Source organism: Arvicola amphibius, chromosome 8 (assembly GCF_903992535.2).
Source record: "Arvicola amphibius chromosome 8, mArvAmp1.2, whole genome shotgun sequence".
Lineage (NCBI taxonomy): Eukaryota > Metazoa > Chordata > Mammalia > Rodentia > Cricetidae > Arvicola > Arvicola amphibius.
The window spans coordinates 78,647,521-78,661,731 of record NC_052054.1 but is presented as its reverse complement, the minus strand read 5'-3'; the positions used below and the strand labels follow the sequence as shown (position 1 = coordinate 78,661,731).

The 14,211-nt window shown below is 53.6% G+C and overlaps 2 protein-coding genes across 4 annotated transcripts; one reads left to right on the top strand and one right to left on the bottom strand.

Annotated features, from left to right (window-relative positions):
- The first annotated feature begins 1,582 nt into the window (after nt 1-1,582).
- On the top strand, nt 1,583-2,584 carry C8H19orf33 (chromosome 8 C19orf33 homolog). The gene is made up of 4 exons (XM_038339283.1): nt 1,583-1,646; nt 1,775-1,887; nt 2,059-2,136; nt 2,309-2,584. Exons 1-4 carry the CDS (start codon nt 1,625-1,627, stop codon nt 2,408-2,410), a joined length of 315 nt encoding a protein of 104 aa, XP_038195211.1. The 5' UTR covers nt 1,583-1,624; the 3' UTR covers nt 2,411-2,584.
- Yif1b (Yip1 interacting factor homolog B, membrane trafficking protein) lies at nt 2,477-12,973 on the bottom strand. Of its 3 annotated transcripts, none has more exons than XM_038339280.2 (8): nt 12,863-12,973; nt 6,240-6,478; nt 6,055-6,159; nt 5,887-5,965; nt 5,720-5,777; nt 4,761-4,916; nt 4,594-4,687; nt 2,477-2,768 (listed from the first exon to the last, which is right to left on the bottom strand). In XM_038339280.2, exons 1-8 carry the CDS (start codon nt 12,915-12,917, stop codon nt 2,613-2,615), a joined length of 942 nt encoding a protein of 313 aa, XP_038195208.1. In that variant the 5' UTR covers nt 12,918-12,973; the 3' UTR covers nt 2,477-2,612. The 3 variants fall into 3 exon arrangements, with proteins under 3 accessions (XP_038195208.1, XP_038195209.1, XP_038195210.1); XM_038339281.2 differs by having other exon boundaries at nt 12,872-12,973; XM_038339282.2 differs by lacking the exon at nt 12,863-12,973 and adding an exon at nt 12,698-12,832.
- Between the last annotated feature and the right edge of the window lie 1,238 nt (nt 12,974-14,211).

The following is a 14,211-nucleotide window of genomic DNA, read 5'->3' as shown; positions in this document are numbered from 1 at the left end:
ACCCACATGGTGGTTCATAACTGTCTATAACTCCAGCTCCAGGGGACCTGACAGGCATCAGGCATACATAGGCAAAACAGCCATATACAGCCAGGCGGTGGTGACGCACTCAGGAGGCAGAGGCAGGTGGATCTCTGGGAGTTCAAGGCCAGCCTGGTCTACAGAGTGAGTTCCAGGGTTCTATTACACAGAGAAATCCTGTCTCAAAAAACCAAAGGGAAAAAAAAGATATTTCAAATATTGGTAAGCACCAAGTGTGTGCTGGAATGATGGTGGCTGCAGGGCAAGCTTTTCTGCAAACTGACATCTAGGCAGGTATCTGGGGTGGCACATGCTCATTATGACCCCTGAAGCAGCCACCTGTTCCTGCTCAGAGGCTCACTTCTGCAGACACAGGCAAGCATTTGTTTTTAATATTTTTCTATGTGGTTATTTTATTTTGTGGCACGTGCCTGGATGTGTACCTGTGGAGGTCCAAAGACAACTTGCAGGCACCAGCTCTCTCCTCCATGTGGTTCCTGGTAACTGAATTCAGCTCTTTAGCCTTGGCAAGTGTCTTTTCCTGACAGGCCACCTCACTGGTAGAGCTCTGGCTGGTACGGAACTCTCTCTATAGACCAGGCTGGCCTTGAGCCCAGATATCTGCCTGCCTCTGCCTTCCGAGGGCTGGGATTAAAGGTGCGTGCCACCACACTGCACTGTCAGGCTGTGTAGCTCAGGCTATAGCAGGACTTCAAATCCTCCTGAGGTCTCCTGAGAATTACAGTCCTGCACCACTGTGTCCAGCTTGGTGCTAATGTTTGTGTGCAAGAGTTAGATGGTAAAGCCCAGTCCCAAATGTGGTGCTTTCAAAGTGGTACTGCTGAAGGTAACAGAATCTTGAGAGTGGGATTCTAGCCATTAGGAAGAGAGCCTACATCCAGACACATGAAAAGCCAGAACAACTCTGTAGGGAGCAGGCCATCTTCATACTAGGGGTCCCTCTCTACCTATGTCTAGCTTCGAGCTCTCAGCCTCAACAACTAGAAGGTAGATTACTGTTTAAGCCACTCACCTGCTGTGTTTGTTCTAACAGCCCAAATTAAGACACCTGCCTTTACCAAAACAACGCAACACATTTCACAAGCACTTACTCTGCCAGACACCAGTCTAGGAATTTAACCCATCTGCCTGGTTTTCACCATCGCCCCAGGGTGCAGCTTTGCTGAGGCCTCTCTCCTGGCTGCCACCAGGTTGTTCATCTTGGGCTCCAAATCCCTCAGACACTTCTCAGGCCAGAGGAGCCAGGAACCCGAGCTCCCCCGCTCCCAGGATGCACTGCAAGTATCTTTAACTTATGAACTTTTTCCAAGCAAGCAGCCCCACGAAGTGGTCAATTCATGACAGGTCTCAACCTTTTCCCCAGAAAACTACAGCCACCCATACCTTCATTTCCCACAGAGGAAAGTCTGGGTGGGGCTGGGAGCGGCAGTGCAATGAGTCAGGACCACGGGGCTGAGGGGTACGAAGGTCGGGAGGGTGGGACTTTGCAGAATTCCTGAGAAGGGTGGGTCGAGAGGCCCCACCCCCTGCCCCAGGCACTGCCTATGTCTTCGGATCCGGATCCTCCAGAGTGACCAGCGCCATGGAGTTCGACCTGGCCGCAGGTACGCTCTCCGGGAGTGGTGGATTTGCGGTGCGAGGTGGGGTTCGGACTCAAACCCAGGGACCCCAACGAAGGGACTCACTCTCCCAGTCACCCGCTTAACCCGTCTAACTTCTCTCTCCTCTGTAGCCGTGGGCGCTGGTTCTAAGAAACCAGGAGGCACAGGTCAAGTGGGAAACCCCAAGCACTGTCCCCTTAAAACTCCGGGCCAACCAGGGGCAGGCGCTGCTCACAAACCAAGGGTGAGTTACCTCACCAGAGAGCCCAGGATGGGAACTGGCTTCTGTCCCGGGTGTTCAGCCACATCTCAGCTTTCCAGCTTGGGTTGGAAGCTGCGTGAGCAAGCTTACTGTCATCTCCCTGTCCCTTACTGTCACCCCGGTTCCTTACTGTCACCACCACCTCCCATCTAGCATGGCCACGGCAGCTCCTCCGATTCCAGCAGTAGCAGCAGCAGCAGCAGCTCCAGCGACTCAGAGGCGGAGGGAAAGGTAAGAGGCTACCCCTCTCCCTGCATGTTCCCAAGCACCCCTGACACAGAGCCCGGCCATGGTCAGAGTCAGGTTGGGATCCTCCTCGCTGCAGAGGGTGGAGCATGTCCAGTTCTGCTTCCAACCGTGCCACCTCTTCTCTCTCCCCCACCCATCGTCCTCGGGCCTCCAGAAGCACACCGCTGGCTGCAAGAAGCATGAACGCTCCCCGGACAAGGCCAAGAAACCCAAGGTGAAGAAGGAAAAGAAAAAGGAGAAGAAGGCCCCCCACTGACTTATTAAAGCTTGCAGCCTGCCCCGCTCCCCAGTGCCCCCTGCCGGTCAGGAGCGGAGGCCGTGCTGAGCCCATCAGGTTTATTGTTGCGGTGTGCAGCTGGAAAAGAGAGCACCTTGGCTGGGAGGGAGGGGCGCGGGCCTGGAGAGCCGGGCCCGGGTTGGGCGAGATGAATGTGGCCGCTGGAGGCCAGGCTGGCCGCTCACCGAACCAGGTGGAAAGTGAGCCAGTACATGAGCAGCGGCTGCGCGGCCGCCACCGCCATGGTCAGGTACATGCGCAGCTGGTTCCGCGCCCCGCGCACAGGCACCCCTTCGGCCGCCGCCTGGGCCAGGATCTTGAGCCGCAGCGTCCGGATCTGCTTAGCAAGGGGGGGAGGAGAGGGAGATGGGAAAGATGCGTCAGCGTGGGGGTCCCTGTCCCTCTGCGGCCTCCAGCTTGCACTCCTAGAAGAGTCTGCTAAATTGCTACCTCCCCAGGCCTATGAGCGAACCACTGTGGGTTCCAGAGGCTCTGTAGGATGTAGACCGGGGAACAGCAAGACTAGATCCCCGGCCTGGAGGGCGTAGTCTAGCAGCTTCTGCCTACCCTGACACAGTACCCTCCCCCTCATGCAACGCAAGCCCTCACCCATGCTAGGCCAGTGCCCTACCACTGAATACACCCCCAGCCCCAGAAGATACGTTTTCAAGGCAAGCTAGAAGAGCTCTTTTCTTTTTGTTTTGCTCATGCTCAAACGCGTTCTCTTTTTAGAGGGGGTAGACGGCAGGATCTTGATGTGTAGCCCTGGCTGGCCTGGAACTCTCTATGTAGACCAAGTTGGCCTCAAACTTGTGTAGATCCACTTGCCTCAATCTCCCGAGTGCTGGAATTACACGGCTTTTCTTTTTTTCTTTTCTTTCTTTTTTCTTTTTTTATTTCTTACTTTTTAAAAAATATTTCTGAGTTTGTTTTGTGGTGTGGGGCACTTGAGGCTCTGGAATGGAGTCAGCATAACTTGTAGGCATCGGTTCTTTCCCTCCATTCTGGGTTTCAGGATAGAACTCAAGTTGTCAGCAAGTGCCCTGCACCTTAAGTCATCCCACAGGCCCCCAATGCTCAGAGATTTCTGGATGTGTACGTATTTGTGGAGCCTAGAGGACACCCTTGGATGTCTACCCCCTCCTTTTTTTTTCCAGACAGGGTCTCTCATTAACCAAACAATTTACCAAGTAGGCCAGGGTGGCAAATCAGTGAGCTGCAGCCTGTGTTAACATGCCCAGCCGAGACTATGAGGGTATACCTCACTCCTGCCCCCATGCCCAGCCCTGAGACTATAAGGGTATACCTCACTCCTGCCCCCCCCATGCCCAGCCCTGAGACTATAAGGGTATACCTCCACTCCTGCCTGCCCCCCTCCCTTTAGTTTTTCTGAGGCAGGGTTTTTCTGTGTAGCCCTGGCTATCCTGGAACTCACTCTATAGATCAGGCTGGCCTCAAACTCAGAGATCCTCTGCCTCCCTAGTGCTGGGATTAAAGGCATGTGCCACCACTGCCCACTGCCCAGCTTTTTTTTTTTTAATATGAGTCTAAGGATTTAACTCTGGTCTTCTTTACTGGCAGAACCATCTTCCCCGCTCCTTTAATTTTTAAAGGATGACAAGATTCCCACTTATGGGCCAAATTTCCCTAACAGTGCAGTGTTTGCCCTCTGCTTCTTACTCATGCTAAGTCTAACCCCCAGACCAGAGGTGCAGTCATGAGGCACCCCTCTTACAAAAGAAGAAACAGAGGCTTAAGTCGGAGAAATAATTCACCCTGAGTACAGCTTAGGGTCAACCTAAGCATGGCAGTCCCCACTGGCCTTAATCAGCACTGGAAGGACTCTGCCTTCCTCCAGGGGCATGTTGGGAGAAAGTCCAGGCTATAGACCAGAAAGAGCCTCTACTGGGCAACCCTGGCCCCCAACTTCCTGACTGGTCCTTGCTCTTCTCAAAGGACCCACATAAGAGATCTCTCCCCCTCCAGGAGGGCTCCCAGCCCGCAGGTTCCTGACACTCTAAGCCCTTCCAGTTCAGTACTATGCCGCTGATCCAAATTCTCTGTACGAGGGTGCTCTAAAGACCCATTCCCCCGCCCACCCCCCCCCCCCAGCTCTGTCCAGGAGGCCTGTGGTCTGTCTTGGACGCCCCAGCCCCACTCACCATGAACACAAAAATGGACACACAGCACCAGCCAAGCACGAGGTAGTAGCCGATCTTCCCAAAGAGCAGGCCCATGAGGACCCCGCCGATCATCCTAAGAGTGGGGAGAGAGCAGGCTAAAGAAGAGGCCAAGGTCTGGGGCTGGCAGGCAGGGCAGGAGCACTCACCCAACATATTTGTAGCCCAGGAAGGCCACCAGGTCAATGGTGGTGAGGTCGGTGTTGACAGTGACCAGGTAGAGACTGAGCAGGATGGCTACAACCTCCAGGGTCAGCCAGGCCAGTGCCGAGCTCGCCTGTAGTCCCAGGAGGTCTGGGGAGAACCTGCCAAAAGGGACAACCACACTTGCTGTCATGGGGCTGACGGCTTGGGCGTCCGTGGATGTCCCCTGTGGCAGTCCTGTGCTGAGGGCCACCAAGGATCTGGGTCTGTCCCCAGACAATGACACTTGAGCCATAGCTTGAATGGGAGCCCCATGAGCCCTGTGGGGGGTACCATGAGGGTTCCTCCTTAAAGAAAGGACAGCTGGACTGAAGCGAAGGAAGAGGCAGGAGCTGGTGGGGTAGGGCCTTGGGCTCTGCTGCATCCTGGAGCCTCAGCAAAAACCCACCGGTTTTCCCGACACTTGTTTGCGGTGCCACAAAAGGGAAGGAACCCGCGCTGTGAGGGAGAGGTGGGCCCGACAGCCTGGAGGTTGGGACCCAGGATGGGAACCACAGCGGATGGGCAGGTGAGGGCACACGTAGGGAAGAGCACATTCCTGAGTCGGGGTACTAACTGGGTGTGCAGGGTCCCCGAGGTGGCAGTAGTGTGAGGGCGGGGTGAGCAAGGTGGTGGGAAGGATCAGGGGCTTGATCTTCGAACCACAGACGGGTGGACAGAGAAATGGGGTAGGGGAGGCCAGGATCACCCAGACCACATCTCTCAGCTGCTACTAGAGCAAGAGCACATGGGGGTGATGGTGGGGAGCGAACATAAGGACAGATCTGTGGGTGGAGGCCAGAAGGAAGGAAGGGTGGATTTAGGAGGTTACCCAGGATATACTGGGCTTCACGTGGGTGGGTGAAGGGTGTCACTCACTGAGCTGTGACATCTCTACCGCAATCCCCTGCTCCAGGATCCTTACCTGTCCTGGGTCCCCAGGGCAAGGCCAGCCACCAGGATGTAGGTGATGAAAGCCATGGCTGTAGAAGGCAGACACAGACACTTGTCAGAGGAGGGAAACCCTGCTTGGGCACCAGGCACCCGAATATCTGGCCCAGACACACCCCGGCAGCGGTGGGAAGGTGAAACCTGGAATGTAGAGGTCTGGAGCGTTGATGTCAAAGCGGGGGGCCACTGGGGTATCCTGCTGGTACTGTACCTCCCAGTCCTGCAGAGAGAGTTGGAGAGTGGCAGGACCCCAGGATGAGGTCCCTCCACCTGCTTCCAGGCGGGTGCGGAGAGGTGGGGGGTGCTGACCTGGTGCAGGTAGGGAAACACGAGCAGGCCCAGCTTCTTGCCCACGTACACAGTGTCCACGGCGAAGTAGTACTTCAGCTTGGTGACAGGGATGAAGCGGTCAATCTGGGGAGGCAAAGCTCAAGCCTGAGGCCCTTTGGTCCCTGCCTGCCCCTCACCCACGGCCCTCAGCCCAGCCTACTCACATTCTTGTCTACCAGCTCCTTGCCGTGAGCGGCCAGGCTGCTCCCATAGGCCATCGCCATGTTGGACATAGGGTCAGCCAGGAAGGCTGCTTCGGGTGAGGAGGAAGGGGAGGGGTAGCCCAGGCCACTAGATGATGGCTGGGCTCCATAGCCCCGACTCGGGGCTGAACTCGTGTCATCGAAAAACTGGTGGGGATCAGCCATGCCTGGCTGGGACACCGGGACCCTCCGCTTCGAGGCTGCAGAGGAAAATGGAGGGAGCTCATTAATTCTGCACAGGTTCCACCACCTGCTCCGGCCATAGCTGGGGCAAAGGTCACCAAAATAGCCGTGGTTGTGGTGTCAGATGGGCTGCCATCCTGGCACCCACCCACTCACCTGCTGTCATCACCCTTCACCGATCTACCCGTCACCTACCTACCCACCACTCACCCCTTTCTCATCTGTCTAGACAAACAAGGATGGCAGTGACCAGGAGAGCTCCATGGTCCGGATGCTCACCCTGTGTAAAATCCTGTGCTACCATTACAGACTCCTTCCACACTTGACTTCCCTTAGTCCTCACCGCTGGGCGTCTCAGTGTTCCCTAACACACCTGGCACATACTCAGCTCAGGGCCTCTGTCCTTGCCACACCCCAGCCTGGCACACTCTAAGGCTCTCTCCTCTCTTCCCCAAGGCAGTGCTGCAAGCAGGGCGCCTCTCTCAGCAGCACCCACAGTCCTCCCTCCACTCGTCGGCAGCACTGAGTATCAGCTGTTTCTTTCATTCACTGTAAGGCCCCCAGGGTGGGAAGGGCACCTTGTTCACAGCTGACTCCCCTGGCTCCTAGAACAGGCAGAGACCCGGCACGCACCCTACTGGACACATGTGGAAAACAATGTCCAGCAAGCTCCATAGCAGTACAAAAGCCAAGGCTCAGTGCGCAGGGTCAGCGTGTCTGGTGTTATGACCGTTAGCCCGGATGGAGCACTGACTCCACACCATGTGAACACCACAGGAGCTATGCTCATTCACTCACAACCAGCCTGATTCAACTGATGCTATTACCATTTTTAAAATAGTTTTAATAAGTCAGAATTGGGATTTAATAAAGATACTCCAATTTAGGCTTGAGCACAAGGGTTAAGAGAAAGGTACTGGGGGTTGGAGAGATGGCTCAGTGGTTAAGCACACTGGCTGCTCTTCCAGAGGACTGGGATTCAATTTCCAACACCTACAAGGCAGAAGTAAACTGTAACTCCATTTCAGGACACCCTCACACAGACATACATGCAGGCAAAACACCAATGAGCATGAAATAAAAATAAATTATAAAAAGAGAGAGAGAGAGGCACTTAGAAAGAGAAGATACACCGAGTATGGGTGTGGGCTTCTCTAAGAATCATAGAAAGTAAAATGGACCCAGGAGATGCTATGGCCTTCTCAAGGCAGCTTGCTGTTGTCCACATTTTATTTTATAGATTTATTTATTTATTATGTATACAGTGTTCTGCCTGCAGGCTGAAAGAGGGCACTAGATCTCATTATATATGGTTGTAAACTACCACGTGGTTGCTGGGAATTGAACTCAGGACCTCTGGAAGAGCAGCCAGTGCTCTTAACCGCTGAGCCATCTCTCCAGCCCTTTTTGCCCACATTTTATAAAGGAGAAAAACAAGACCAAAGAAGCTGAGGGAGAAAGCTGGAGAGATGGCTCAGTGGTTAAGAGCACTGGCTGCTCTTCCAGAGGTCCTGAGTTCAATTCCCAGCAATCACATGGCAGCTCCCTGTCTGTAACTCTAGTTCCAGGGCATCCATGCAGGCAAAACACCAATGCCTATGATTTTTTTTTTTTTTAAAGAAGCTGAGGCTTAAAGTCACTCTGGTAGTACAAGACAGCACCCCCTTTCAAGACTTGCTCAGCCAGGCACGATGCTGCACACCTTTAATCCCAGTACTCTGGAGGCAGAGGCAGGAGAATTTCTGAGTTCAAGCCAGTCTAGCCTACAGATGTTGTTCCAGGACAGCCAGGACTACATACAGGTTGCCTGCCTCAGAAAACAACCCCCCCCCCAGCAACAAACAAGGGAACAATAATGTGGAGGGGCAGGGGAAAAGACTCAGCTGTGGAGAATGCTTGCTACTCTTCCAAAGGACCCGAGTTCAATTCCCAGCACCCATAACCACCTGTAAAGTCAACTCCGGGGATCGAACACTGCCCCTAGCCTACACACACACACACACACACACACACACACACACACACCAACATACACAGCCTCCTCTCTCCCCCTGGAAAACTGTAGTGACATGACCCAAGCATATGCGAGGGACAAGGGTACAAGATGCAGGGTTCAATTCCCCAGCATGGCATAAAACAAAACCCTCCAAAATAATTCGGAAGAGTTCCACCTGACTTCATACGGATTGGGGGAGCCACTGGAAGAGCAGAGAAGGGAGAGTAACAGCTGCTTGGGGGTCAGGCTAGAGACCAGGGTGGACATTGCTGGGGTGGAGATACTGAAAGGGGCCATGCATGTCCAGAGCCAGGCCTAGGGCAGGAAGTGCTGAAGCTGTGCTGAGCTGGGGTGTGGAGAGGAAGTGGGAGGAATCCCCAGCCTTTCAAGACTGGTCTCAGCAGGGGTGGGAGGTGTTGTCTGGGGACATGGGGGTAGCCCCAAGGCTCCAGATCCTGATCATTGAGCAAGCCACTGGGAACTGTGTACGCTGAGAGGAGCAATCAGACCATGAACGAGCCTGCCTTTCAATTCTCTGCCTTTCAATTCTCTGCCTTACGATTCTCATAGTCTATGGACTGTTGTGATACCCCATAAACTTCCAGCTGAGCACAGTGGCTCACATCTGCAATCCCAGCACTCGGAGACGAAGGCAGGAGGATTATGTGAACAGGCTTTGTTTTTAAAGATTTGTTTACTTATATATATATATGAGTTTTGACTGCGGTTGTGGGGCACCATGTGAGTGCTAGGGGCAGAACCAGGTCCTGTAAGAGCAACAAATGCGCTTACAGACGAGCCGTCCATGTTTGTGTGTGCACTCAGGTGCATGTGTGTAGAGGCCAGAGGGCAACCCCAGCTGTCTTTCTCAATCCCTCTCCGCCGTATTCTTTGAGACAGGATCTCTCACTGAACCTGCAGCTCACTGATCTGGCTATGCCGGCTGCACAGCAAGCCCTAGGAATCCTGGCCTGGCCTCCGCAGGGCTGGGGTCGCAGCATGTCCTGCCTACCTGTTCACGCGAGTGCCAGGGATCCAAACTCAGGCCCTCACACCAGAGCAAGGTGCCCTTGATTGAGTTGTTTTCCCAGCGGAAACAGGGGCTGACTATGTTGCTGGCCCAGGCTGGCCCTGAACTCGGGAGCCTTCTGCCACTACCTTCCAAGCATCTAGGACAACAGGCCTATACCTCAGGTCCAGCTTTCTCTTCTGCTCCTACCTCACTAAGCTTTTGGTGCTGTCAACCCGGGGGGTGCCAAGCTCCAACCCTGCTTCTCGGACACCACAAAACCACTGATTCACCTCGCCTGTCTCACCAGAAACATCTAGCTAGGACTTCTGCCATGAGGCCCTGCTGTAGACGCCAACAGACAGGACAGCCAGCGCTCCTCCTTCCTGAATGGTCTCTGGATTGGGTCCTTTCCGGCTCTCTGAAATGGGTGACCCAGTTTTGATCCTTTGCCCCCCCCCTTCCTCTCACTGAGTGTGCAAGCTCACTCGCTACCAGCCCTCACGGTGCCTTTGGCTCCTGGGCTCCATCTCTGGCTGCTCTGAGGCCTCCTGGGTCCAGCCTCAGCTCTTCTACCTCCAGGAACAACTACTGGCTGCCTCTGGGCCTCACCTTTGTGCCCACCTGGAGCCCTCTGACATGCGGCTCACCTATTTCTCATCCCCCCCCCCCCCCCTGTCCTCTTACCTTCCCCTCTGTCCCTGTCATTGTCTACTGGCCTGAAGCATCTCATTTGGTCCTGCCTCCCTTTCTTTCTTCCTTCCAGTGTTTGAGTCAGGGCTTTGCTATGTAGCTCAAGCTACCTTCAAACCCACGATTCCCTGGAGTGCGGGAATATAGCGTGACTACTACAACAGGCTCCTCGCCTACTAGCCCCACTGAAGGAGTCTCCAGTGGGCAGCCAGGTGCTGCCTTTGAAGTATGGAGCAATGGAGAGCAGGGCCTTGGGCATGCTAAGCAGGCGTTCTACACTTAGCTGCAGCACCAGCTCTCTTTATGTCTTTAATGTTCAAGACAGGGTCTTGCTGGAGGTGGTGGCGCACGCCTTTAATCCCAGCACTCGGGAGGCAGAGGCAAGTGGATCCATGTGAGTTCGAGGCAGCCTGGTCTACAGAGTGACTTCTAGGCCAGTCAGGGCTACATTGTAAGAACCTGTCTCAATAGAAAAAGACAAAAACAAAACAAATAAACAAAAACTCAGGGTCTAAGTTCTCCAGGTCAGGCTGACTTGGAGCTAACTATGTAAGTCCAGGCTGGCCTTGAATTTGAGAGCTGCCTCAGCCTCCCAAGCGGGGGTTCTAGGCCTACACCACCGGTCCTTGACCTGTGATACTCATATCTTTATCTTTTTAGATTTTTTAAGACACGGTCTCACCATGTGACTCTTGCTATCCTGGGACGACTCCCTCTGTAGCTCAGGCTGGCTTTGAACTCACAGGTAATCCTCCTGCCTCTGCTTTTCACGTGCTTGGATTATAGGAATGTGTCGTGTCACCCGCACAGTTCTTTTTTTTTTTTTTTTTTTTTTTTTTTTTTTTTTTTTGGTTTTTCGAGACAGAGTTTCTCTGTGGCTTTGTAGCCTGTCCTGGAACTCGCTCTTGTAGACCAGGCTGGCCTCGAACTTACAGAGATCCGCCTGCCTCTGCCTCCCGAATGCTGGGATTAAAGGCGTGCGCCACCACCGCCCGGCCCGCACAGTTCTTTTAAATGAACATGAACCTTTTCATCCTCTGCCCAAGATCAGGAACCACTGTACTGAGAATCAAATCCAGACAGCCCTGTATGACCAGCCTCAGCCCTGCCAACAACCACTCTGACCCCAGCACTAAGGCCTCCTCTCAGGTCCCAACTTCGACAAACTTTTTGCTTTATCGTGCAATGCTGTCATCCTGGAACACCCTTCCCTATGAGCACCTGCCAGCATCATGCTCAGGGGCTCTGCTCAATATTCTCGTTCCACTTGTTCTGTCTCTTAACGCCCAGGGTCCCAATTTCCCTCCTCCATATCTACTCAGTTGTCTATTTTCCCTGCCCAGGGCCCTGTTGCCTCTCCCTCCATAAATCCCCTAGGTTTTTCATCATTAGGCATGCACTCTTTCAGGAAGAAAGGCTACTTCAAGCCTGAACGACTGCGTTTCCCTCTCCATCCCAGCCTGTGCACACCACACCCCCACCTGTCCAGCATGCTTCAGAAAGAACCAATTCTTCTTAATTCTGTGCATGTGTATGTGCGTGCGCACGTGTGCGTGTGTAGGTCAGAAACAGCTTTTAGGAGGCAGTTCTCTCCTACCATGTGGCCCGGGCGATCGATCAATCTCAGGTACCCTCAAGCGTGATGGCAGGCAAGAGCCATCTTTTGGAGTTCACTCCTGACGCCCCCCACCTTTTTCTTTAAAGACAGTCACACCACGTTGTCCAGGCAGGCCTTGACCCCATAGCTGTCTTCCCTCCAGCTCCCACGTGCTGGGGTTCTCGGTGGGCACCAGGCACCTCACTCTCTTTGCTTCTACCAAAGCAGCTCCAGCGCTTCAGACTGTCTCGGACCCCTGCCCTGTACCGGCAGCTCCATGAGGACAGGAACAAGTAAATGCTAGCTGGCTGCTGCTGGATCCCCTGCATCACACATTACGGGGCTGACAGACACTAAGGCTAAGTAGTGAAGGGGGTAAGCGGAGCTTCCGCAGGCCCTAGTCACATCCTGATTACACTCTCTCTTATTACTCAGCTACTCTGTTGACTGACGCATTTGCTTCCGAGTTAAATGTCTGTCTTCCTCCTGAACTCTAGCTGTAAGAAAGCAAGAACCAGGGCTTTGGCGGTTACTGGTGTATGCCCAAATTCCAGCCCAGGGCCTGGCACAAGGTTCACTGGAGCAAGATATGCTAGATGAATAAATGAGACAAACAGGACCTAGATATATATGGAGACCGAGAGGAACTTAAAAGAGGAATTCAAATTTGCAGCTGGGAAAAGGAGGTTAACAGGACGATGAATACTGGTTCCGATCGTAATTGGGGTGTAAATATGGTCCTGTCAGCTCACGGAGTGCCCAGGCGGCCGTACTAAGGAGCGTGGGTGACAGCTCGTGGGCACTGGGGAGCCTCTGAAAAGTGGGGAGCACAGGAGGGCAAATCGCTGACTGCAAATGAATGGAAGTCTCGTTTCTCCGAACATCACATTAAATCCTACCCCAACTTGCTTTCTTTTAAAGGAATTTCCTAAAGAACCTACCCGCGATGCGCCCTCTACCCGGACTTGGCATCTCTGTTCGGTGCACACCTAGAAACTCCAGGTCCTGGATCCCTCGACCTCCGTCCGACCTGGAGTGACCTCGCCAACCGCCGCGACTGCCCCGCCACACCCTCGCCCGCCCGATCTCCTCAGCCAGCCACGTACGCCACTTACGCAGCCGGGGCGTCCCCGCAGGCGCCGCCAAACCTGCCGCGTGCATGTTTCGACGCCACCACCGCGAACGCCTCAGCCGCGGTTCGGAATGGTCCCGCCCGGTTCCCGTAGCCACGCCCCAGCGGTGCCGAAAGAGCCAGTAGGTCTCACGAGGCGCGAGAGAGCCACGCCCCCTGGGGGGAGGCCTGTTGAGTGGGCGGTGGCTTACGTAAGAGGCGGTAATTGGAGCTCAGGGCGTCAGGGGAGAGGCCGTACTTGACGGGCAGCCGGGCGGAACCAGGTACGGTCCTAGGAGTAGAAGGCTTCAAGCCGGAAGGAAAACGTTCCTGGTGTTGAGCGCAGAGGTCGACGGGAAATGTAGTTCTTTACAGACAGGCACTCGATTTGGTTAGCTGAGAGCCCAGCGGTGTTGAAAAAACGTGAAGGGCGGATGATCACAATTATGCTGTCTCTAACGTTTACACTAGAGCGGCACTCCTTACAAAAGTATTTAGGGTGAGAAACGAAGTTTAGAGTAGTGGATTACTTCTGTATTCCCAGTGCTAAGGAAGTTGAAGAAGGAGAGTCGCTAGTTCAAAGCCAGTCCGAGCTTCGAACATAATGAGCTCTAGTCTCAAAAAAAAAAAAAAAAAAAAAAGCATAGAGAGAGATAGGGGTGGTGGTGGCGCACACCCTTTAATCCCAGCACTCCGGAGGCAGAGACGGTCGGATCTCTGTGAGTTCGAGGCCAGCCTGGTCTACAAGAGCTAGTTTCAGGACAGACACCAAAGCTACACAGAGAAACCCTGTCTCGAAAAACAAACAAACAAAACCCCACATAAATAAATAAACAAGAAAGACTGAAAAAGAGAAACTCAAGAGTCAGGTCAGAAGAGCTGGAATCTTTCTTCGTAGGTACCTTTAGGCAGTTTCCCAGAAATTCACAAAAATGTCCTTACATGGTGTCTTTTTTTCTTTCAAACTTTTTTGTCCACCAAAAACAATGCATACAGCCCCACAGTTGAAAGTACTCAAGTGCACCTTCTAGCAAAGAGCCCTGAAAACTAACTTCCTCTGTGTCCCCGGATGTTCTTTTTCTCTCCTTGATGTGCCGCCACCTCTTTGCTCTGAGAAAGGGTCTCACACAGTCTAGGTTTACTTCGAGCTCACTAAACTAAAGGGGAACTGAACCCCTGACCTTCCTGCCTCTACCTTCCAAATCCAGGGTTACAGTGTGTGCCACCACCACCCATGGCCAGTCTCTTTCTGTCCCTCTTTCTTCCACTTATCTCAGGCAAAGAAAAATGAGGGGAAGTGACTTGTTGGAAGTGATAAACACCCCAGAAGGAGGTGGTTAGCAA

What these genes read in the sequence shown, in the direction of transcription:
- C8H19orf33 (XM_038339283.1), top strand. Translation starts at nt 1,625, where the DNA reads ATGGAGTTCGACCTGGCCGCAG. An exon ending in GGAGTTCGACCTGGCCGCAG is followed by an intron (nt 1,647 to 1,774) that starts GTACGCTCTCCG and finishes TCTCCTCTGTAG; the next exon opens with CCGTGGGCGCTGGTTCTAAG. An exon ending in ACTCAGAGGCGGAGGGAAAG is followed by an intron (nt 2,137 to 2,308) that starts GTAAGAGGCTAC and finishes TCGGGCCTCCAG; the next exon opens with AAGCACACCGCTGGCTGCAA.
- Yif1b (XM_038339280.2), bottom strand. Translation starts at nt 12,917, where the DNA reads ATGCACGCGGCAGGTTTGGCGGCGCCTGCGGGGACGCCCCGGCTGCGT. An exon ending in GCCCCGGCTGCGTAAGTGGC is followed by an intron (nt 6,479 to 12,862) that starts GTACGTGGCTGG and finishes TTTCCTCTGCAG; the next exon opens with CCTCGAAGCGGAGGGTCCCG. An exon ending in CTGGGCTACAAATATGTTGG is followed by an intron (nt 4,688 to 4,760) that starts GTGAGTGCTCCT and finishes CCCCACTCTTAG; the next exon opens with GATGATCGGCGGGGTCCTCA.